At 68.1% G+C, this 23,564-nt stretch overlaps 1 protein-coding gene across 2 annotated transcripts; it reads right to left on the bottom strand.

Moving 5' to 3' along the window:
• Positions 1 to 9,323: 9,323 nt before the first annotated feature.
• On the bottom strand, positions 9,324 to 23,492 carry RXRB (retinoid X receptor beta). Of its 2 annotated transcripts, none has more exons than XM_039519092.1 (10): positions 23,280 to 23,492; positions 20,719 to 20,921; positions 20,088 to 20,241; positions 19,402 to 19,581; positions 17,265 to 17,428; positions 16,844 to 16,973; positions 15,789 to 15,921; positions 15,457 to 15,548; positions 13,738 to 13,843; positions 9,324 to 9,753 (listed from the first exon to the last, which is right to left on the bottom strand). In XM_039519092.1, the coding sequence occupies exons 1-10, from the start codon at positions 23,296 to 23,298 to the stop codon at positions 9,606 to 9,608; spliced, it is 1,329 nt and encodes a 442-aa protein (XP_039375026.1). In that variant the 5' UTR covers positions 23,299 to 23,492; the 3' UTR covers positions 9,324 to 9,605. The 2 variants fall into 2 exon arrangements, with proteins under 2 accessions (XP_039375026.1, XP_039375025.1); XM_039519091.1 differs by having other exon boundaries at positions 20,704 to 20,921; positions 23,280 to 23,491.
• Positions 23,493 to 23,564: the final 72 nt, after the last annotated feature.

Here is a 23,564-nt window from a genome sequence, read left to right as displayed (position 1 = left end):
CTGACCCTGTCCCAGATCTCCTGGTCCCAAACACAGAGACCCCCCGGTGTCCTCCCAGCACCCCAGACACAGACCCCCGAGCACCCCTGAGCCCCGACACAGACTCCCCCGGTGCCCTCCCTGTGCCCCGACACAGACCCCCCCGTGCCCTCCCAGCACCCCAGACACAGAACCCCCCGCACCCCCCTGAGCCCCAGACACAGAGCAGGACACTGACCCTGTCCCAGATCTCCTGGTCCCAAACACAGAGACCCCCCCGTGCCCTCCCTGAGCCCCAGACACAGACCCCCGAGCACCCCCACACAGCCCCCCCCCGGGCCCTCCCCGCCCCCCCGACACAGACACCCCCGTGCCCTCCCAGCACCCGAGACACAGACCCCCGAGCACCCCGACACAGACCCCCCCCGTGCCCTCCCAGCACCCCAGACACAGACCCCCGAGCACCCCCCTGCGCCCCTCCCCGTACCTGCCCGTGCGCACAGAGGCAGCAGCAGGAGCAGAGGCAGCAGCCCGGGTGCCCGGGGGTGCCTGGCGCGGGCCATGGCCGAGGGGGGCTCTCCGGAGCCCGGCAGGAGCGGAGGGGGCAGCCCGGGGTCGGGGGCGCAGGGCGAGGGGGTCCCGGCTGCTCGGTAGCTCCGGCTCTGTCTGCGAGCGCCCGGCTCCCCTGCACCGTCCCAGCCCGGCCCGGCCCCCCTCCAGCCCTGCCCGGCCCCCCCGGCCCGACCCACTGCCCGGCCCCCTCCAGCCCTGCCCGCCCCGGGCCCCCACTGATCCCCTGTCCAGCCCGGCCCGCCCCCACTGCCCGGCCCCCTCCAGCCCTGCCCGCCCCGAGCCCCCACTGACCCCCGGCCCGGCCCGCCCCACCTCCCACTGCCCCTCCATCCCGCCCCGGCTCCCTGCACTGTCCCAGCCCGGCCCGCCCCCTGCCCGGCCCCCGTCCAGCCCTGCCCGCCCCCACTGACCCCCGTCCAGCCCGGCCCGGCCCGCACCACTGCCCGGTACTGCCCCCACTGAGCCCCCTCCCGATACCCCAGTCCTGCCCGCCCCGGCCACCCCCACTGCCCGGCCCCCGTCCAGCCCTGCCTGCCCCACTGACCCCGTCCAGCCCGGCCTGCCCCACTACTCCCCAGTCCTGCCCGCCCCTGCCCCCACTGCCCGGCTCCCTGTACTGTCCCAGCCCGGCCCGGCCCTCCAGTCCTGCCCTCCCAGCCCGGCCTGCTCCCCACGGCCCGTCCCCGTCCAGTCCTGTCCACCACGTGCCCCCTCCATCCCGCCCCGCCCTGCCCCACTGCCCTTCAAGCCCTGCCCAGCTACTGCCTCCTCCCGCCCTGCCCGACCCCACTCCAGCCCTGCCCCCACTGCCCCCTCCAGCCCTGCCCACCCCGACCCCCTCATCCTTCCTTTCCCCTCCCCACCCTAGTCTTGCCCTGCTCGCCCCAGCCCTGCCCTCCTCCCCAGAGACCCGCCCCTTCCTACGCCCCTGACCACTCCTCCCACCCTGAGATCTCAGCCCCCACACACCTGCAGGCCCCCCCAGCTCCGCTCCACCCCTGCCCGGCTCCTTACCCAGCTGGGAGACCCCTCCCCTCTACCCCTCACACTCCCACCTCTCCCTGGGAGACCCAGTTTCCTGCACACTCTGCCCCTCACCGCCCCTCCCCCCACCTGGCCCACACCCTGGTCTCTCCCCACTCAAAAATCCTCCCCAGAGATGCCCTTCCTCCCTTTACCCCTCCCCACCTCCCCCCACCCATTCCAGGTGAGACCCCCCCCAGTGCCATCTCCTCTCCTGGCTCAGAGCCCCCTCTCCTAGCAACTCCCCCACTAACCCAGGAACCCCCCCATCTCCTAGCAGTACCCACCCCCCGCTCATGCAGGGAACCCCCCAGCCCCTGGGGGGTGCTATAGGAAATGGGGCTCCCCCTGCTGGGTGTACTTGGAGGGAGGGGGAGCTAATCACACACACACACACACAGCCCTGGACTGCACATCCACCCCCCCCCCCAAGCAGGGACACAGCCCCTGGGCTGCAAAATCCAGACTGGTTCAGGGGGGCAGGGGCCTGTCCCCTCTAGGGGGTGCCGGCTCCCACCCAGCCCCAGGGCGGGGACTGGCTGGCTCAGGGGGTGGGGAATGGGGCAGGGGCCTGTCCCCTCTAGGCTCCCACCCGGCCCCAGGGCAGGGACTGGCTGGCTCAGGGGGTGGGGAATGGGGCAGGGGCCTGTCCCCTCTAGGCTCCCACCCGGCCCCAGGGCAGGGACTGGCTGGCTCAGGGGGGCGGGAATGGGGCAGGAGCCTGTCCCCTCTAGGGGGCGCCGGCTCCCACCCAGCCCCAGGGCGGGGACTGGCCAGTTTGAGGGTGGGAGCCAGGAGGCCTCCATCTCCCCAGCACAGCCCATCGGTCAGGTTTGGATGCAGCCCCTGCACCTTCCCCTCACTCCCCCGTCAGCAGCTTCCCCGAAATAGGCACCCGGGGGTCCCTGCCCAGGGCCCCTGCAGTGTGGGGTGTGTGGGGAGGGTGTGGAGGTGGGGGGTGCATGGATGTGGGGGTCCCTGCCCAGTGCTCCTGCAGCAAGGGGGGGGGTGCACAAGCATAGATAATTGTGCATGAGTGACCCTGTGTGTGCAGGTGCCCACAAATCTGTGTGCTGCACTGGGAGCTGTGCTGGTGAGCCTGTGTGCGCGGCTAGAGGTGTGAGTGTGTCTGCTCACAGCCTGGGTGACAGCATGTGTGCGTGCACACATACGTGTGTTAGCATGCCCGAGGGTGTATGTCAGTGTGCACACGTGTGTCAGTGTGCGTGTGGGCGCTGGCAGCAAGGGGGGAAAGGACACGCTTGTGGACGAGGCCCTGGCCTGGCTGGTGTGATCCCTGGCTCCCCGGGGCCCCACGGCAAGTCACTGGGGCTCTCTGGGCCTCAGCCCCCTCCCTCCTGGGCCCCACGCTTGGTCTGTGAGACGGGGTGAGGGGGGTGAAGACACAATATGTGGGCAGGAGGCAGGAGGGTCCCATCCCGTCCCCCTCCACAGGGCCACGTGCTCCCCTGGAAATGGCCTCGTGATCAGAGCGGCCGTGTGCGTGAGTGTGTAACCATGCACGCGTGTGCATGTCGCAGGCCTGTGTATGTGTGAGGCTGGGCACACGCGTGTGACTGTGGGTGTGCGCGCATACACCTGCCACCTCCAACACCCTGTTCTTCACTGCCCAGCCCGAGTCACCATCCAACCAGCCCCCACGCGACGCCATCGCCACTCAGTACCGTCGTACACCAGCCCCCACCCCCACCCCAGCTGGCTCCAAGCTGCCCCCACGCAGGAGGGCCAGCTCCCCACTCACCAGTACCGGGACGCCTGCCCCAGCCCCGGCCACGGGGACGGACACCACGATCGCCCGGTTCCGCTCACACCCTCGGCCGGACGCTGACCCCCGGGGCTGACCCAGCCCGGCCGCTCTCAGGCTGCGGGTGCACCAGGCTCAGCTTGGCTGCCCCAGCAGCACGGCAGCAGGGCCTTGTGGCCCCCGTCTGTCTGTCTGTCTCCGGGGGGGCCTTGGCCTGGCCTTACGCTGTAACCGCTGGGCCGGGGCTTCGCTCTGGGTTTGTGCTGCGCCTGGCGCAATGGGGCTGAGGTCCCAGCGCTACCATAATACAGCTAGCAAATACCGACAGCCAGCGGGGGGAGAACAGCCCCCCTGCGGCTCCCCGCCTGCGCACCGGAGACACCCCAGCGCCCTGGAATCCATCAGCTCTGCCCCCTGGGGAGGGGTCTGAGTCTAGAGCCCCCAGGACAAGCCCCCGCTGCCAGGAGCCAGGCAGCAGACGGGCCCCAGCCCAGTGCTCCCGCCACTCCCTGCGCGTGGGGGAAGGAGACATGGGGGGAAGACACCTGCAGGGAGACCCATGGGGGGAAGGCACGGGGCGGGGGGGGGGGAAAACAGGAAAGCCGCCGTGCCCAGGAGACTCCAGCCCAGCCCAGCCCGAGGTATATTTGGATCCAGAGCTCCGGACCCAAGCTGTAATCAAGGCTCTGTAATTAGCCAGCACTTCCCCTAGGAACCAGGGGCCCGGCCTTGAGGGCGGGAGGCTGGAACAGATGGAGCCAGAGCCTGAAAATAGAAGGGGAAGGTTGGGGGAAGGCTGGGATGAGGGGACCCAGAGGGAGGGGCAGGCTGAGGGGAAGGGAAGGTTGGGGAGGGGACGGGTGGGGGAAGGCTGGGATGAGGGGACCCCGGAGGGAGGGGCAGGCTGAGGGGCAGGGGAAGGTTGGGGGAGGGGAAGGTTGGGGGGATGGAAGGGGCAGCAAGCTGGCTGGGAGGAGGAGATAGGGGAAAGGACGGGGCTGGCAGGGGAGGGGGCCGGTTGGGAGGGGCAGGGGCAGGTGGGGAGCCAGTGGGGGGGCAGGGGAGCCCCATCTGTGGCCCAGGGCCAGGCCTTGACTCAGGCCGGCCCCACCCCAGCACCCACAATGACAGGTTCCCCAGTAATTGCAGCCTGGCTCGGCCTGCCCCAGGGAGGCTCCCAGAGCCACCCACATCCGCCCAGGGCTTCCCATAGCCTCGGCTGGGGGGTGGGGCATGGCCCAGCGGGGACAGCGCTTGCTTGGCAGTGGGACCCAGGGGGGTGGGTGCACGGGGAGCAGGCACACGGGGAGGTGGGAGACTGAACCCCAGGGCCGGGGATCCCAGTGTCCCAGGTCCCACTGGCTGGGCGCAGGGGCTGGCTGGTTCCTGGGCTGCCAGGGTCAAAGCCGGGAAGGGGGGGGGTTGTGGTTCGTGGCTGGGCCCCGGCCCAGCAGCCAGACAGCCGGGCCGTTCATGCCCTGCACAGAGCTGCCTCTGTCCGCCCTGCGGATAAACACGGCACCGAGACGCTGCCCAGGTTCAAAGGGGCCCCGGCACGGCCCCCGCCCGGCCAGCTCCCAGCCACGGGGCCGGGCTCTGCGCCGGGATGGGGGGTGCCCACGGTAGCCTGGCTGGGAACAGGCCCCCCACTGTCCGTGAGGCAGGGAACATCCTGCAGGGGGCAGGACCTGCGTGGGAATCGCATGGCCGGCCTGTGTGCACCTGTGTGCATTGCACTAGTGTGTGTGAGGGAGTCGTGTGTGTCTCACAAGGCATGTGTGCTTGGCATATGTCAGTGCATGTGCCACATGTGCGTGTGTGTGTGTGCACGTGCGCCTGCCCAGAGGTGGGCGGATTCGTGCTGGCCAGTGTTTCAGAGGCCAGCTTGTCTGTGCACAAGTGTGTGCTTTGCACCAATGCCTGTTTCTCCAAGGGCACGCTGGGTTGTGCACATCTGTACCCACCTCTAGGACTCCCACCAGGGTGGAGATGGGGGGGGTCTGCAGCACTGGATCTCCCATAACTGGGGGCCAAATGGGGTCCCTCAAGGGGGGGCAGCTACCTCTGCTGGAGCCGTATCTTTGGTCCCCCCCACCCCACTCCAGCTGCCTCCTGCCCCCCAGGAGGACAAACACCAGTAACCCACAGACACCCCCTGTCTAACACTCACCCACACAGACGCTGCCCCACCTCCCCAGCTATTTTGGGAGATGGGAGTTTGCTCTGGGCTGGAACCAGAAATAGACACTGTGGCCAGAGGAGAGGTACCGTTCCCTGCACCACCCCCCATCACTCCCCCCCCATACCCTCCTGCCCTCCGCCCCCCCCGACCTGCCTTGATCCAGCCCCACGCCCGGGGACTGGCTGTCTAGGGGGACCAGGAGGGGAGGGAATGGGGCCTTTCCTCCCTAGGGGGCACCTGGGACCCAGTGTCACCCACTCCTGTAGGAGTCCCCCAACCCCCAGTATCCGAGACCCGCCCCTAGCACAAGGGGTCAACCCCACCTAATATCCGAGCCCCCTAACCTCCCCTGCCCCTCCCCCACAGGCAATATCCCAACCCATCCCCCCCCACAAACCAGGGGGGGGAGAGTTTAGAGCCCCCAGTCCTGCCTCCTCCCCCCAGCAGCTAACAGGACTGGGGGGTGGAGGAGGTTGGGGGGCCCAATCCCCTCCCCAGCCCAGAGAACAGCTGGGGAGGAACAGACAGGAAGGGCCCGATCCTGCCCCCAGCTGCTCCCAGGGCTGGGGGACCAGACCGAGGGGCCCGATCCTGCCCACTGGAGCCAGGTCTGTGCGGGGTCCCCGGCCCGGCAGGTGAGCTCAGCTCCAGGCACAGGGCAGCTTTGAGCGGGGCCCAGGCCGGCTGAACAAAGCCCCCCTTGTCCGCCCCCCCACACTCAGCTCAGACAAGCCCCATTGATGAGACACAGCGGGGTCATCTCAGGCCACGGGAAGGGGTGTTTCCTGGCGGGGGCAGGGACCCCACGGGAAGCGGCCGGCTGCCACTGGGCTCTTGCTGCAGCGCCCCCCCCCCGATGCAAGGGCAGGAGGAGGGGGGTAGCTGGGGGGGAGGCTGTGTGCACGAGTGGGGAGCAGGGTGGGTGGAAAGGACTTGGCTGTGCGGGGAGGGGGGTCACATGTCCCTACTGCAGAGGGGAGGTATTGGGGGGACCCAGCTGTGCAGGGATGGGGGGTCAGGTGTCCCTACAGCAGAGGGCGGAGGAGCTGTGCAGGGATGGGGGGTCAGGTGTCCCCACAGCAGGGGAGGGGAGCTGTGCAGGGATGGGGGTCAGGTGTCCCTACAGTGGGAGGAGCTGTACAGGGATGGGGGTCAGGTGTCCCCACAGCAGAGGGGGCTGTGCAGGGATGGGGGTCAGGTGTCCCTACAGCAGGGGAGGAGCTGTGCAGGGATGGGGGTCAGGTGTCCCTACAGCGGGAGGGAGGAGCTGTGCAGGGATGGGGGCGAGGTGTCCCCACAGCAGGGGAGGAGCTGTGCAGGGATGGGGGTCAGGTGTCCCTACAGTGGGGAGGAGCTGTACAGGGATGGGGGCGAGGTGTCCCTGCAGCAGGGGGGGGGGAGCTGTGCAGGGATGGGGGGGGGTCAGGTGTCCCTGCAGCAGAGGGGGGGAGCTGTGCAGGGATGGGGGGGGTCAGGTGTCCCTGCAGCAGAGGAGGAGCTGTGCAGGGATGGGGGTCAGGTGTCCCACAGCAGAGGGAGGAGCTGTGCAGGGATGGGGGGGTCAGGTGTCCCCACAGCAGAGGAGGGAGGAGCTGTGCAGGGATGGGGGAGGTCAGGTGTCCCTACAGCAGGGGGGGGGGAGGAGCTGTGCAGGGATGGGGGTCAGGTGTCCCTACAGCAGGGGTGTGGGGAGGAGCTGTGCAGGGATGGGGTCAGGTGTCCCTACAGCAGGGGTGGGAGGAGCTGTGCAGGGATGGGGGTCAGGTGTCCCTACAGCGGGGAGGAGCTGTGCAGGGATGGGGGTCAGGTGTCCCTGCAGCGGGAGGAGCTGTGCAGGGATGGGGGTCAGGTGTCCCTACAGCGGGGTGGGGAGGAGCTGTGCAGGGATGGGGGTCAGGTGTCCCTGCAGCGGGGGGCGGGGGAGCAGCTGTGCAGGGATGGGGGCGAGGTGTCCCTGCAGCGGGGGGGGGCCTGGGGGGTGCTGATCGCTTGTGGATAGAGGTGGAGGCCACGGCTCAGGGAGGGTCCCTGCTGTCCAGGCAGACTGGGGAAGCATGTGGGGCTGGGGGCAGGAGACCAGATAGAACCTTCCCTGCCCCCCACATCCCGCCTGGGTTGTCACCCTGGAGAAGGACTGACCCCCCCCCCAACAGTGTGAATCAGCCCAAAACTGTTCCCCCCATCCCAGCCGGGGGTCACAGCTCAGCCCCAGGCCGTGGGACCAACCCACCCCACCCTGATGAGCAGGGGAGTCACTCAGGGACACCCCCCCCCCACAGCCCTCCTGGGTCCCAGTTTGAACCATCCTCCCTCTGTTCTCCTTCCCCCGCCCCCGGGTCCAGTTGTGGACCACTCCCCCTCCCCCCATCCTGCTCTCTTCCAGCCCCCCACCTTGGTCAAAGTTTGGACCATCGCCGCCCCCCCCCACCAGGTCCCTGTCCCCTCGATGTCAGAGAAACATCCCTTCCCAGGGTCCCAGAGGAACACCCCTGCCCCCCACGGTCCCAGTCCCCCTGCCCCTCAGTCCCATCCACCCCGGGTCCCAGAGGAACACCCCTCCCATCCACGGTCCCAGAGGAACACCCCTGCCCCCACAGTCCCATCCACCCCCCCGGGTCCCAGAGGAAAACCCCCTGCCCCCCCCCCGGTGCCAGAGGAACACCCCCTGCCCCCCCATGTCCCAGCCTGCGCAGAACACCCCCAGGGCACCGGCCCGTCACCACCAGCGGGAGGCGCTGTCCGTGGTTGAGAAGCAGCAGCTTTAATCACTGTAACTCCAAAGCAATGGGGGGGGGGGTGTTAATAATAATAAAAGCGAAAATAACAGGGGAGGGGCGGGCGAGAAGGGCCGAGCGCAAGGGGGGCGCTGCTAAGGCAGGGCCCCCACCGACACACCCCTCCCCCCACAGCAACTCAAACAAACTGTCCAAGCAGGGGTGCCCCCCAGACCCTGCAAATGGGGGGGTGACATTCCTGCCACCCCCAATTCACCAGGGGTCTGAGCGCCAGCTCACAGCCACAGACCCCCCCCACCCCCGAGGCTGTAGGACCTACAATAACCCCCCACCCCCACGGGAGAGCTCATGGTCAGTGTGGCTGGGGGAGGCTGCAGTCTGGACTCCGGAGGGGGAGGGGGGTCTGGTACCTGCTGCATAGTTTGAGGTGGGGGAGGGGCGCAGGGTGTCGATTCAAAGTGCTAACCGGGTGCCTGAGAAATGGGGGTTGGGGGGGCAAGCAGGGCACAATCCCCCAAGCCCCACACCATTCCCCTGGCAGAATGGCAAGGAGGCGGGGGAGGGGGTTTGAGAACTAATGACAGACGTGAGCTGGCCCCTCCCAGGGCAGGTAACAGCCCCACGGGCCCGGGGGGGGGGGGTCAGCAATGACACAGACCCCCTCCCCCCAACCACCAACAGCACAGGAGTCTCTCCACACACACCCATTCCTCACAGGAGCACTCGAGAGGGATTTCGCCAGAAGACCCCCCCCCAGACAGGGGAAGGGGGCCATGCCAGGAACCCCTGAAGGGAGTGAGGCCAGAAGGTCCTCCCACAAGGTGAGGGGCTGTGCCAGGCTTCCCATGTCATGGGGGGTCCCACTGCCCTGCTGAGAGAAGGGGGAGACGGGGGATTATTTTACAGTGGGGAATTTGGGGGGGCTCCTCTCACCCCCCTACCTGAAATCTCTAGCTTTGCTGCCCCCCAGCACACCGATACTGGGGTGCCACAGCACTGAGGGAGCCTGGGAGGTCAGCCCAGGGCACCCCACTACGGACGAGGGACCTAGGGTACCTCCAGGGGGTGCCAGCAACTGGGGGGACGAGGTACACCCCATGGTCCACCCCTGGGGAGCGGTCTGGGGCCACCCCAGCTCTAGGCAGGCACACAGGGTACTCCCTAGGGGGCTCCCAAACCAGGAATGGGGAAAGGGGGTACACCCAGGGGGCCCCAACACGCAACTGACAACGCTACCCCCAGGGCCTTCTCCTGGCAGCCCCCCAAAGAGTCCGCAGCCCCCCAGTCCAGCGGTGGGCGCCGGGGAGCCGCCGTAGGCTGCGCCGCTCTCGTGTGGCCGGCCAGGGGCTCAGGACAGCTGGTGGGGGGCCTCCAGCATCTCCATGAGGAAGGTGTCGATGGGGGTGTCCCCGATGAGCTTGAAGAAGAAGAGATGCTCCAAGCACTTCAGCCCGATGGAGCGCAGGGCCGGTAGGCGCAGCAGCAGCTTGGCGAATCTGGGGGGCAGGCGGGGGGTTAGATGGGGGGTGGGGAGATCCCTCAGCCAGTGCCCCAGAACCCCCCACGCTCCCCGTACACACGGCTCCCTGGACACACACACCCCAACATCCCCCACCACTGTCCCAGAACCCCCCACGCTCCCTGTACACACAGCACCCCACATCCCCCAACATCCCCCGTACACACGGCATCCTGGACCCCCAACATACCCCACCACTGTCCCAGAACCCACCACGCTCCCTGTACACACAGCACCCCACATCCTCCAACGTCCCCCGTACACATGGCATCCTGGACCCCCAACATACCCCATCACTGCCCCAGAACCCCTCGTTCCTATACACTGTACCTTCTGCTGCCCCCATCACTGCGCCAGAACCCCATGCTCCCCGTACACACGGTATCCTGCACCCCAACATCCCCACCACTGCCCCAGAACCCCCGCGCTCCTGTACACACAGCACCCCACATCCCCAACATCCCCGCACACACTGCATCCTGGACCCCCAACATACCCCATCACAGCCCCAGAACCCCCTACGTTCCCTATATACACTGTACCCTCTGCTGCCCCCATCACTGCCCCAGAACCCCCTACGTTCCCTATATACACTGTACCCTCTGCTGCCCCCATCACTGCCCCAGAACCCATATACACTGTACCTCTGCTGCCCCCATCACTGCTCCAGAACCCCCGTGCTCCCCATACACACAGTATCCTGCACCCCACATCCCCACCACTGCCCCAGAACCCCCCCCGCGCTCCCTGTACACACAGCACCCCACATCCCCCAACATCCCCCGTACACACAGCATCCTGGACCCCCAACATACCCCATCACTGCCCCAGAACCCCCTACGCTCCCTATATACACTGTACCCTCTGCTGCCCCATCACTGCCTCACCACTGCCCCAGAACCCCCAACGTTCCCTATATACACTGTACCCTCTGCTGCCCCCACCACTGCCCCAGAACCCCACGTGCTCCCCATACACACGGCACCCCACATCCCCCAACATCCCCCGTACACACGGCATCCTGCACCTCCAACATCCCCCAGAACCCCCCGCGCTCCCCGTACACACAGCACCCCACATCCCCCAACATCTCCTATACACACAGTACCCTGCATCTCCCACCACTGCCCCAGAACCCCCCCCGCTCCCCGTACACACGGCACCCGGGACACACACACAGCCCAACAAGCCCCAGCACTGTCCCAGAACCCACCACGCTCCTGTACACACGGCATCCTGGACCCCCCACATCCCCCTTACACACGGCATCCTGCACCCCCAACATACCCCATCACTGCCCCAGAACCCCCTACGTTCCCTATATACACTGTACCCTCTGCTGCCCCCATCACTGCCCCAGAACCCCACGTGCTCCCCATACACACGGTATCCTAAACCCCCAACATCCCCCACCACTGCCCCAGAACCCCCCCCACGCTCCCCATACACACAGCACCCCACATCCCCCAACATCCCACGGCATCCTGCACCCCAACATCCCCAGAACCCCGCGCTCCCGTACACACAGCACCCCACATCCCCAACATCCTCGTACACACGGCATCCTGCACCCCAACATCCCCACCACTGCCCCAGAACCCCACGCTCCCTGCACACAGCACCCCACATCCCCAACATCCCGCATCCTGCACCCCCAACATCCCCAGAACCCCGCGCTCCCGTACACACAGCACCTTGCACCCCAACATACCCCATCACTGCCCCAGAACCCACACACTCCCCTCCCCAACATCTCCTGTACACACAGCACCTTGCACCCCCCACATACCCCATCACTGCCCCAGAACCCCCGCACTCCCGTACACACAGCACCCCACATCCCCCAACATCCCCTGTACACACAGCACCCTGCACCCTCAACATCCCCACCACTGCCCCAGAACCCCGGCTCCCTGCACACAGCACCCCACATCCCCAACATCCCTGTACACAGTACCCTGCATCTCCCACCACTGCCCCAGAACCCTCCATGCTCCCCGTACACACGGCATCCTGCACCAACATACCCCATCACTGCCCCAGAACCCCACGCTCCCCTTACACACAGCACCCCACATCCCCAACATCCCCGCACACACGGCATCCTGCACCCCAACATCCCCACCACTGCCCCAGAACCCCGCGCTCCCTATACACAGCACCTTGCACCCCCAACATACCCCATCACTGCCCCAGAACCCCCGCACTCCCGTACACACAGCACCCCACATCCCCCAACATCCCCTGTACACACAGCACCCTGCACCCTCAACATCCCCCACCACAGCCCCCCAACCCCCCCGCGCTCCCCGTACACACAGCACCCCACATCCCCCAACATCCCCTGTACACACAGCACCCTGCACACCCAACATACCCCATCACTGCTCCAGAACCACCCCGCGCAGACAGAACCCCACATCCCCCAACATCCCCTGTACACACAGTACCCTGCATCTCCCACCACTGCCCCAGAACCCTCCATGCTCCCCGTACACACGGCATCCTGCACCAACATACCCCATCACTGCCCCAGAACCCCCCACGCTCCCCTTACACACAGCACCCCACATCCCCCGTACACACGGCATCCTGCACCCCCAACATCCCCCACCACTGCCCCAGAACCCCACGCTCCTTACACACTGCACCCACACACGGCATCCTGCACCCCCAACATCCCCACCACTGCCCCAGAACCCCACGCTCCCCATACACACAGCACCACATCCCTGTACACGGCATCCTGGAACCCCAACATCCCCCATCACTGCCCCAGAACCCCCAATGCTCCCCTTACACACAGCACCCCACAGCCCCAACATCCCCGTACACACAGTCCCCTGCATCCCCATCACTGCCCCAGACCCCCGCCCCATTCTCACTGCACCCCCAAGGCAGACAAGCTCTGGGTCAGGCACAGGGAGCTGGCACCACCTAGTGGCCACCTGCAGCATCTACTGCTCCAGAAGCAGAACTGGCCTCCCCGACAGCAGCAGCACCCCCCGCTCCCGGGTGAGCGGCTCCAGGCGCAGACACCCGGGCACTGACCCCTGCCCCCAACACCATCCCGGCCTCTCCTCCCTCCTGCCCCACCCCCGTACCCGCCCGCTGCCCACCCCGTGCCCGCCCCGCTGCCCAGGGGTACCCCCGCTGCCCACCCCATACCCGCCCCACTGCCAGGGGTACCCGCCCACTGCCCACCCCATACCTGCCCCACTGCCCGGCGTACCCCCTGCTGCCCCACTCCTGTACCTCCCCTGCTGCCTGGGGTATCCCCCCACTGCCCCACCCCCATACCCCCCCACCCTGCCCAGCATGCCTCCCCACCACTGCCCACCGCCGTACCCGCCCCATTGCCCAGGGTACCCCCGCTACCCCACCCCGCACCCGCCCCACCAGTGCCCCATCCCCATACCCGCCCCACTGCCCTGTGTACCCCTACTACCCCATCCCCATACCCGCCCCACTGCCCAGGGGTACCCCGCTGCCCCACCCCGGTACCTGCCCCACTGCCCGGCATACCTCCTGCTGCCCCACTCCTGTACCTCCCTGCTGCCTGGGGTATCCCCACTGCCCCACCCCATACCCCCACACTGCCCAGCATGCCTCCCCACCACTGCCCACCGCCGCCCCATTGCCCAGGGTACCCCGCTACCCCACCCCGTACCGCCCCACTGCCTGGGGTACCCCACCACCAGTGCCCCATCCCGCCCCACTGCCCTGTGTACCCCTGCTACCCCACCCCGGTCCCCGCCCCACCGCCTGGGGTACCTCCCCCACCACTGCCCCACTGCTCTGTGTACCCCCAGCTACCCCACCCCGCACCCGCCCCACTGCCTGGGGTACCCGCCCCACCACTGCCCTATCCCCGCCCCACTGCCCGGTGTACCCCTGCTACCCCACCCCCGTACCCGCCCCACTGCCTGGGGTACCCCCCCACCACTGCCCACCCTCGTACCTGCCCTGCTGCTCGGGATACGTCAGCTTGCAGTAGGACTCCAGAGACGCGTAGACCTTCTCCCGCAGCAGCTCCACCTCCCCAGGGTTCGACAGCCCCTTGGCATCTGTGGGGGGGCAGCACACACAAGCCCTCCTGGGTCAGCGCACACACAGCCCTCCCTGCCCCCTCCCCCAGGGCGGGGGGGCTGCAAGGTCAACAGGGTCACGAGACCCCAAGGTGAATACGGTGGTGGACAACTGGTTGGGTGGGGGTCGGCCGCCACAGGGTCCTTTACCAGGATTGTAGAGGACAATGGGGGGAGGAGTCCCAGGGTTGCGGGGGTGGGGTTCTGGGGAGGTCCCTTACCTTGGCTGAGGGAGGCAGGCAGGGCCAGGGGGTTGGGGGAGGTCTCAGGGGGGTCCCTTAGCCGAGTTGAAGAGGATGATGGGGGGGCAGGGGTAGGCAGCGCTGAGAGGTTGGGGGGGTTCTGGGGTGGTCCCGGGGTGGTCCCTTACCCCAGCTGATGAGGATGACAAGGGGCAGGCAGCACTGGGGGGTTAGGGGAGGTTTCAGGGGCCTCCCATACCTGGCTGAAGAGGATGATGGAGAGCAGGCAGCACCAGGGGATTGGGGGAGGTCCCAGGAGGGTCCCTTATCCGGGATGAAGAGGATGGGGGGGGCAGGCAGTGCCAGGGGGTCTCAGGGGGGTCCCTTACCCGGGTTGAAGAGGATGAGGGGGGCAGGTAGTGCCAGGGGGGTCCCTTACCCGGGTAGAAGAGGATGAGGGGCAGGCAGCGCCAGGGGTCTCAGGGGTCCCTTACCTGGGTTGAAGAGGATGAGGGGGCAGGCAGTGCCAGGGGTCTCAGAGGGGTCCCTTACCCGGGTTGAAGAGGATGAGGGGCAGGCAGCGCCAGGGGTCTCAGAGGGGGGTCCCTTACCCGGGTTGAAGAGGATGAGGGGGGCAGGCAGCACCAGGGGTCTCAGGGGTCCCTTACCCGGGTTGAAGAGGATGAGGGGCAGGCAGTGCCAGGGGTCTCAGAGGTGGGTCCCTTACCAGGGTTGAAGAGGATGAGGGGCAGGCAGCGCCCGGGGGTCTCTGGAGGGTCCCTTACCCGGGTTGAAGAGGACGAGGGGGCAGGCAGTGCCAGGGGTCTCAGGGGGTCCCTTACCGGGGTTGAAGAGGATGGGGGGGCTCAGGCAGCGCCAGGGGTCTCGAGGGGTCCCTTACCCGGGTTGAAGAGGATGAGGGGGGCAGGCAGCACCAGGGGTCCCTTACCCGGGTTGAAGAGGATGAAGGGGGGCAGGCAGCGCCAGGGGTCTCAGAGGGGGTCCCTTACCTGGGTTGAAGAGGATGAGGGGCAGGCAGCGCCAGGGGTCAGGGGTCCCTTACCGGGTTGAAGAGGATGAGGGGGCAGGCAGCGCCAGGGGGGTCCCTTACCCGGGTTGAAGAGGATGAGGGGGGCAGGCAGCGCCAGGGGGTCTCAGGGGGGGTCCCTTACCCGGGTTGAAGAGGATGAGGGGGGCAGGCAGCGCCAGGTGGTCACAGAGGGGGCTCCCTTCCCCCGGTTGAAGAGGAAGAGGGGCAGGCAGCGCCAGGGGTCTCGGGGGTCCTTACCCGGGTTGAAGAGGATGAGGGGGCAGGCAGCGCCAGGGGGTCTCAGAGGGGGGTCCCTTACCCGGGTTGAAGAGGATGGGGGGGCAGGCAGTGCCAGGGGGGTCTCAGGGGGGGTCCCTTACCCGGGTTGAAGAGGATGATGGCCCGGAGGCAGCCGAGCTCCGTCTTGTCCATCCGCATGTCCCGCATCTTGGAGACCAGCTCAGTCAGCACCCTGGGGGGGGGGAGGGGCACACATCAGTGGGCCCTGGGGCAGGGACGCCCCCCCCACTGAGAGCTCAGCACGGGCTCCCCGACCCCCCCAAACCCCAACACCATGCCCTGGAGACCCCATCCCCACCTGTCAGCAAAGGCCCCCTCGGACCGCCCGCTGCTGTGCCCCATGGGAACCACAGCCTCCTTGCCAGCCCTGTGCCCCCCCGTGAGCGCAGCCCCCTGGGCCCCTGCCCCCCACCTGTCGAAGATGGCCCCCACGCCGGCGCTGTGGGCGCTGTTGCGATGCACGTGCAGCCCCGTGGCCAGCAGGATCCCGTCCTTCACCGAGATGGAGCGGTGCGAGAAGGACGCGATGAGCAGCTCGTTCCAGCCTGGGGTGCAGGGAGAGCGGCTGAGAGCCAGGCCTGGGCACCCCAGATCCCCTGCACCCCCACAGAACCTCTCCCCACAGCTTGTGCCCAGAGCCCCCCCCCCCATCCCCTGCCTTCCCACAGCTTGTACCCAGGACCGCCCCCATTGTGAGGGGCGAGGGGAATCCACCCCACCCGCCATGTTACTTAAAAGCAAAGCCAACCCAGTTCCCCTGGCAGTCGCCCCACTGCAACAGGACCTGTCCCCAGGAGCCACAGACCAGAGGGGACAGTTTGGGGTCCCCTCCTTCTCTAGGGGACAGCCTGCAACCATGCGCACCAAAGCCCCCTTGTCTCACTCCACTGCCCTCTGCCTGAGGGCAGCCCCAGGGAGGCACCCGCCTGCCTCCTCACCCCTACCGCCGCGGTCACTCCCCGCCCCACCCATCACTCACCCGCCTGCCTCCCTCACCCCCTACCGCCGCGGTCACTCCCCGCCCCACCCATCACTCACCCGCCTGCCTCCCTCATCCCCTACCGCGGTCACTCCCCGCCCGCGCAGCGGGACGTCCCGCCCCTGCACCCCGTGTCACTCACCCGCCCACAGCAGGATGTCCCGCCTCCACCCATCACTCCCCTCCCCGCAGGGGGACATCCCAACCCTGCACCCCATGTACTCACCCGCCCGCAGCAGGACATCCCGCCCCTGCACCCTGTGTCACTCACCCGCCCGAGCAGGACGTTCCGCCCCTGCACCCTGTGTCACTCACCCGCCCGAGCAGGACGTTCCGCCCCTGCACCCTGTGTCACTCACCCACCCGCAGCAGGACATCCCGCCCCTGCACCCCGTGTCACTCACCCGCCCACAGCAGGATGTCCCGCCCCCACCCATCACTCCCCTGCCCACAGGGGGACATCCCAACCCTGCACCCCGTGTACTCACCCGCCCGCAGCAGGATGACCTGGTCATCCAGAGGCAGCTCTGAGAAGTGAGGGATGCGCTTGGCCCACTCCACCAGCGTGAAGAGCTGCTTGTCGGCCGCCTGGCAGATGTTGGTCACCGGGTCGTTTGGCTGGAGGGCAGGGTCAGAGACGGGGCGGGGGGGGTGTCAGACGCAGCCTCCTCCCCCCACACCGCAGCCTCCACTCTCCCTCCCTCCTGCTCTGCCCCCCCAAAGCCCCCTGCCCTCCCCCTCCCAGAACCCAGCCCTACCCCAAGGACCCCCCCGTCCCCAGAGCCCCCTGCCTCCCCCCCAGACCTGAAACCCCACCCCTCTGGAGCCCCGTGACCTCCCCGGACATGCCCCTTGCCAGGGCCTGGCTCTGCCTTCCACCTCCCAGCTCTGCCCGCCCCCCGCGCTCACCGAGCTGCCCCCAGTGCCAGAGCCATCGACGCTTTGGTCCGATTTCTGCTCCACGGCCAGCTCTGCCTCCAGGATCTTCTCCACCGGCATCTCCTCATTCACACCGCCTGCAAAATCCCCCTCGCCGTCCTTCTCCTTCCCCCGTTGCCGCTCCTCCTGCACCGCTGGTGGGGACGGGGACGGGTCAGACATGGCACAGACATCACCCCCCCCCACTCCCTGCTGCCGCTCCTCCTGCACCGCTGGGGGGACGGGCCAGGTCAGACATGGCACAGACATCATCACCCCACACACTCCTGCTGCCGCTCCTCCTGCACTGCTGGGGGGTGGGTGTCGGGTCAGACATGGAACAGACATCATCCCCCCCCACACACTCCCTGCTGCCGCTCCTCCTGCACCGCTGGGGGGGGACGGGGACGGGTCAGACATAGCACAGACATCATCACCCCCCCCACACACTCCCTGCTGCCGCTCCTCCTGCACCGCTGGGGGGGACGGGTCAGACATGGCACAGACATCATCACCCCCCCCACACACTCCCTGCTGCCGCTCCTCCTGCACCGCTGGGGGGGACGGGGACGGGTCAGACATGGCAGAGACATCATCACCCCCCCACACTCCCTGCTGCCGCTCCTCCTGCACCGCTGGGGGGGGACGGGGACGGGTCAGACATGGCACAGACATCACCCCCCCACACTCCCTGCTGCCCCTCCTCCTGCACCGCTGGGGGGGACGGGGACGGGTCAGACATGGCACAGACATCACCCCCCCCCACTCCCGCTCCTCCTGCACCGCTGGGGGGGACGGGGACGGGTCAGACATGGCAGAGACATCATCACCCCCCCACACTCCCTGCTGCCGCTCCTCCTGCACCGCTGGGGGGGACGGGGACGGGTCAGACATGGCACAGACATCATCACCCCCCCACACACTCCCTGCTGCCGCTCCTCCTGCACCGCTGGGGGGGACGGGGACGGGTCAGACATGGCAGAGACATCACCCCCCCACACACACTCCCTGCTGCCGCTCCTCCTGCACCGCTGGGGACGGGGACGGGTCAGACATGGCAGAGACATCACCCCCCCCCACTCCCTGCTGCCGCTCCTCCTGCACCGCTGGGGGGGGGGGACGGGTCAGACATGGCACAGACATCATCACCCCCCCACACACTCCCTGCTGCCGCTCCTCCTGCACCGCTGGGGGGGACGGGGACGGGTCAGACATGGCAGAGACATCACCCCCCCCCACTCCCTGCTGCCGCGCCTCCGGCCCCGCGGCGGGGGACGGGTCAGACATGGCACAGACATCACCCCCCCACACTCCCTGCTGCCGCTCCTCCTGCACCGCTGGGGGGGATGGGGACGGGTCAGACATGGCACAGACATCATCACCCCCCCACACTCCCTGCTACCCCTCCTCCTGCACCGCTGTGGGGGATGGGGACGGGTCAGACATGGCACAGACATCATCACCCCCCCCACTCTCTGCTGCCGCTCCTCCTGCACCGCTGGGGCGGGGGGACAGGGACGGGTCAGACATGGCACAGACATCATCACCCCCCCACACTCCCTGCTGCCACTCCTCCTGCACCGCTGGGAGTGACGGGTCAGACATGGCACAGACATCATCACCCCCCCACACTCCCTGCTGCCTCTCCTCCTGCACCGCTGGGGGGGACGGGGACGGGTCAGACATGGCACAGACATCATCACCCCCCCCCGACAATGCCCTCCCCGTGCCTTGCTGCCACTCTTCCTGCACTGCAGGGGGGGGGGGGGGGTCAGACACAGCACAGAACCTGCCACAACAAAGACTTCCCTGCCCTCTGCTGCCGTCCCTCCTGCGAGGTAAGACACGGCATAGGAAACCACCACCACCACCACCCCCCCGCTGCTGCTCCTCCTACACCTCCCAGAGGGGCACCCTCCACTCAGACATTTCTGGTAGCTGTAGTACCAGTACTGGCCCCGCCCCCTCTCTGGTCCCGCCCCCTCTCAGAGGCCCCGCCCCCAGGTGGGCAGTACCTTCCCTCTTCATGCCAGTGGCCAGGCATTTCTAGTAGTGCCAGTATCTGCCCTGGCCCCTTTCCCTCTGGTCCCGCCCCATTCCACAGGCCCCGCCCCCAGGTGGGCAGTACCTTCCCTCTTCATGCCAGTGGCCAGGCATTTCTGGTAGCGGCAGTACTGGCAGCGGTTACGCTGGCGCTTGTCCACGATGCAGTCCTTGTTATCCCGGCACGTGTAGGTCAGGTCCTTGCGGATCGTGCGCTTGAAGAAACCCTTGCAGCCCTCGCAGCTGTACACCCCGTAGTGCTTCCCTAGGGGGAGGGGGAGAGTCAGGGAGAACTCTGGCGTCCGGGCCCCCAGCCCTCCGCAACCCACTCCCTTCCCAGAGCCAGGGACAGAACCCAGGAGTCCTGGCTCCCAGCCCTCCACAACCAGCTCCCCTCCCACAGCCAGGGATAGAACCCAGGAGTCCTGGCTCCCAGCCCTTCACAACCAGCTCCCCTCCCACAGCCAGGGACAGAACCCAGGAGTCCTGGCTCCTAGCCCTCCACAGCCAGTTCCCCTCTCACAGCCAGGGATAGAACCCAGGAGTCCTGGCCCCTAGCCCTCCACAGCCAGTTCCCCTCTCACAGCCAGGGACAGAACCCAGGAGTCCTGGCTCCTAGCCCTCCACAGCCAGTTCCCCTCTCACAGCCAGGGATAGAACCCAGGAGTCGGGGCTCCCAGCCCCCCCACCCCCTTTCCCCGCTCTAGCCCACTCGTCCCCACTCCCCTTTCACAGCTGAGGATAGAACCCAGGCGCCCTGGCCCCCGGTACCTGATGATCTGTCCCCACAGATGGCACAGAGGCGCTTCCCCGGCATCATGCCACCGTGGGGGTGGCACGGCAGACCCCGCACGCCCAGGGGGGGCTTGACGTCTTCCGAGCTGCTGACGGAGTGCATGCCCGACAGGTTCACAGTGGAGTTAATCTGGGTGCAGACAGATGTGAGCTGACCTGGCTACCCTGCCAGGGAGCCTGCCCCACTCCCCAATCCCTCCCCTCAGCTCCCATCCCCTCATGGGTATCAGCCCCCAGAGGAGCACGCCCCAGTCACTGCTAGGATTCAGCCTTTCCCTCCCCTTACCCCTGTGGCCCCCAGCCCAGCCCCACACACGCCCCTATCCCCATCATGTCTGTGACCCCTCATCTCATCTCTCCCAACTGGGGCACGTTCCCTATTTTATCCACTTCCCAACTCACTGGCTGCCCGTCCCCGCACACTGGATCCCGGCTCCTCTCCCTCCGAGGAGACCATCCCCCTAACTCCAAACCCTCTCCCCAGGGCTCGGCTCCATGGCGCTGCACCCCCTTGGGGAAGCCCCCAGTCCCCCTCCCCACCCCCCACCAGCTCTCCTCTGCCCCCTGGGGGAGGAGCCACCCTCCCCCTTACCTGGGGGCTGCTTACGGGGCCATAGCCGCTGGAGGGCGTGGCTGGGAGCCCAGGGGACCCCAGGGACGAGCTGATGACGGGGAAGGGGGAGCCCAAACTGCTGACGGGCGAGTTGATGGAGGAGGTCATGGCCGAGCTGATCATGGAGGGGTGAAGTGGGGCCGAGAGCTCCGGTGGGGGTGATGAGCTCAGAGACGAACTGTCGGGGCTCCTGCAGTCTGGGGCGGAGAGAAGGGAATTAGCTCATCAGCACAGCGGCCCCCAGTGCCTAGCAGGGAGACGGGGCGGAGACAGGACACAACCAGTACACACACACCCTGGCAATGTGGCGTCCGAGCACCTGGCTGGGGAGATGTGCCCCCGCCCCAGGGAAACAGGGGACAGCTGAAACACCACCCCTGATGCAGCATAGCACCCCCTGGTGCCCGGCTGGGGAGACAGGGCACAGCCAGGACATCCCCCTCCCCCACCAACAGTGTGGCACCCCGAGCGCCTGGCTGGGGAGATGTGCCCCCCCCTCCAAGGAGATGGGGGACAACTGGGATGACACTTCCCCCGCAGCATGGCGCCCAGTTGGGGAGACAGGGCACCGAGGGCAGGGCCCCCAGTAACATGCACCCCCTGGGGTGACAAGGCACAGCCGGGACCCTCCCTTTGCAGTGTGTTGACCCCTGGGGAGATGGGGCACCAAGGGCAGGGCCTCCAGCAGCATGGCACCTCACCCTGGGGTTACTGCAGGTCAGTGTCTGCCCAGATGTCTGCACTTCCCCCCCACCCCCGCTATTGCACAAGAGTCCAGTGAGCACATGATCACCCTTCTCTGCCCATCACCCCAGCAACAGGCACCTTGGGGGAGGGAGGAGGATCAGGAGTGGCCCCCGGAAATGGGCCCTCTCCCAGTGAGGCACCCCCTTGCCCCAATCCCCCAGCACTGGGAATGGTCCCCCAACCTCATAACACCCTTATTTCCCCTTCCACCTGCAATCCCTGTGCAGATCTCAGCCTACTAGTGTGGGGGGTATGTGCTCTGGGGGACAGGTCTCCCCAGAATCCCAGAGAGGGACAGCCCACCCCAGCCAGGGGTCCCTGGAACACAAGACCCCCACAGTGGAGGAGAGACCCCGAGAAGGGCTTGCCTGGGACCCACCCCACCCCCTACTTTGCAATCTCCCAACCCCACCATTATTCATGCTGCCCCCCCCCCAAACCTGCCTGACCTCACTGGCTGCTCGCATGGAGCCTCCTCTCTGACCCGAGCACCCAGCATCCTCCCACCTGGGCACCCACCCCCTCCATCCCTAGCACCCCCTCCTCTCCACCCCCTGAGCACCCAGCAACCCCCCCCTCTCTGCCCCGAGCACCCTCCCCCTCGGGCACACCCCCACCCTCCTCTCCGCCCTGAGCACCCAGCACCCTTCCCCGGGCACCCACCCCTCCGCCCCTAGCAACCTCTCCGGCACCCCACCACCACCCAGCACCCTCCCCCGGGCCTCCCCACCCTCCTCTCCACCCTGAGCACCCTTCCCCCGGGCACCCACCCCTCTGCCCCTAGCAACCTCCCCGCACCCCCACCACCCCAAGAGCACCCAGCACCCACCCGGGCACCCCCACCCTCCTCCGCCCTGAGCACCCAGCACCCTCCCCACGGGCACCCACCCTCCGTCCCTAGCACCCCTGAGCCCCTAGCAACCTCCCGGGCACCCCCACCCTCCCACCCTCCTCTCCACCCCTGAGCACCCTAGCAACCTCCTCCGGGCACCCCACCCTCCTCTCCGCCCTGAGCACCCAGCACCCTCCCCCCGGGCACCCACCCCCTCCACCCCTAGCACCCCCTGAACACCTAGCAACCTCCCCCCCGGGCACCCCCACCCTCCTCCACCCCTGAGCCCCTAGCAACCTCCCCTCCGGGCACCCCCACCCTCCTCTCCGCCCTGAGCACCCAGCACCCTCCCCCGGGCACCCACCCCTCCGCCCCAGCACCCCTGAGCCCCTAGCAACCTCCCGGGCACCCCACCCTCCTCTCCACCCCTGAGCACCCAGCACCCTCCCCCGGGCACCCAGCACCCTCCCCGGGCACCCCACCACCCTCCTCTCCGCCCTGAGCACCCAGCAACCTCCCCCGGGCACCCCACCACCACGCCCCTAGCAACCTCCCCAGGCACCCCACCACCACCACCACCACCCCTGAGCACCTAGCAGCCCCCGGGCGCCCCCACCCTCCTCTCCGCCCTGAGCACCCTCCCGGGCACCCACCCTCCGCCCGTAGCACCCCTGAGCCCCTAGCAACCTCCCCCAGCACCCTCCCCGGGCACCCACCCCTCCGCCCCTAGCAACCTCCCCGGGCACCCACCCCTCCGCCCGTAGCACCCCTGAGCCCCCAGGCACCCCCACCCTCCTCCGCCCTGAGCACCCAGCACCCTCCCCCTCCTCTCCGCCCCCGGGCACCCAGCACCCCCCGGCTCTCGGCGGGCCGGGCCCCACGCTACGTCACGCCCCTGCCAGCACCCCCGGGTGCCCCCCCGCGCAGGGCGGGTCCGGGCGGGGCCCCGCGGGGTGTCTCGCCCCCCCCGGCTCACCGCGGCCGCGGTCTCCCATCCCGGGGGTCCCCGCTCCGTGCCGGGGGGATCCGGGCCTCAGACCCCCCCGGGCTCCGGCCTGATCCAGGCTCCGCCACCGCCTCCTGCGGGAGCCGAGCGGACCCACAGTGCACCGCGGCCGGGCCCAGCCGACCCAGCATGCCCCGCGCGGGGGCCTCCCCGGCCCAGCATGCACCGCGGCCGGGCCCAGTATGCACCGCGCGGGGAGGGGGATTCCGGCCCATAATGCATCGCGCGGGGAGGGGGGTGGTTCGGCCCATCATG

Source organism: Mauremys reevesii, unplaced genomic scaffold, assembly GCF_016161935.1.
Source record: "Mauremys reevesii isolate NIE-2019 unplaced genomic scaffold, ASM1616193v1 Contig82, whole genome shotgun sequence".
NCBI classification, from domain to species: domain Eukaryota; kingdom Metazoa; phylum Chordata; order Testudines; family Geoemydidae; genus Mauremys; species Mauremys reevesii.
This window is presented reverse-complemented; position numbering and strand designations above follow the sequence as displayed.

Excerpts from the sequence above, each read along its gene's own strand:
- RXRB (XM_039519091.1), bottom strand. Across the intron at positions 20,242-20,703 it reads GCCCCGTAAGCAGCCCCCAG|ATTAACTCCACTGTGAACCT; the intron begins GTAAGGGGGAGG and ends GTCTGCACCCAG. Across the intron at positions 9,754-13,737 it reads TATCCCGAGCAGCAGGGCAG|ATTCGCCAAGCTGCTGCTGC; the intron begins GTACGAGGGTGG and ends CCTGCCCCCCAG.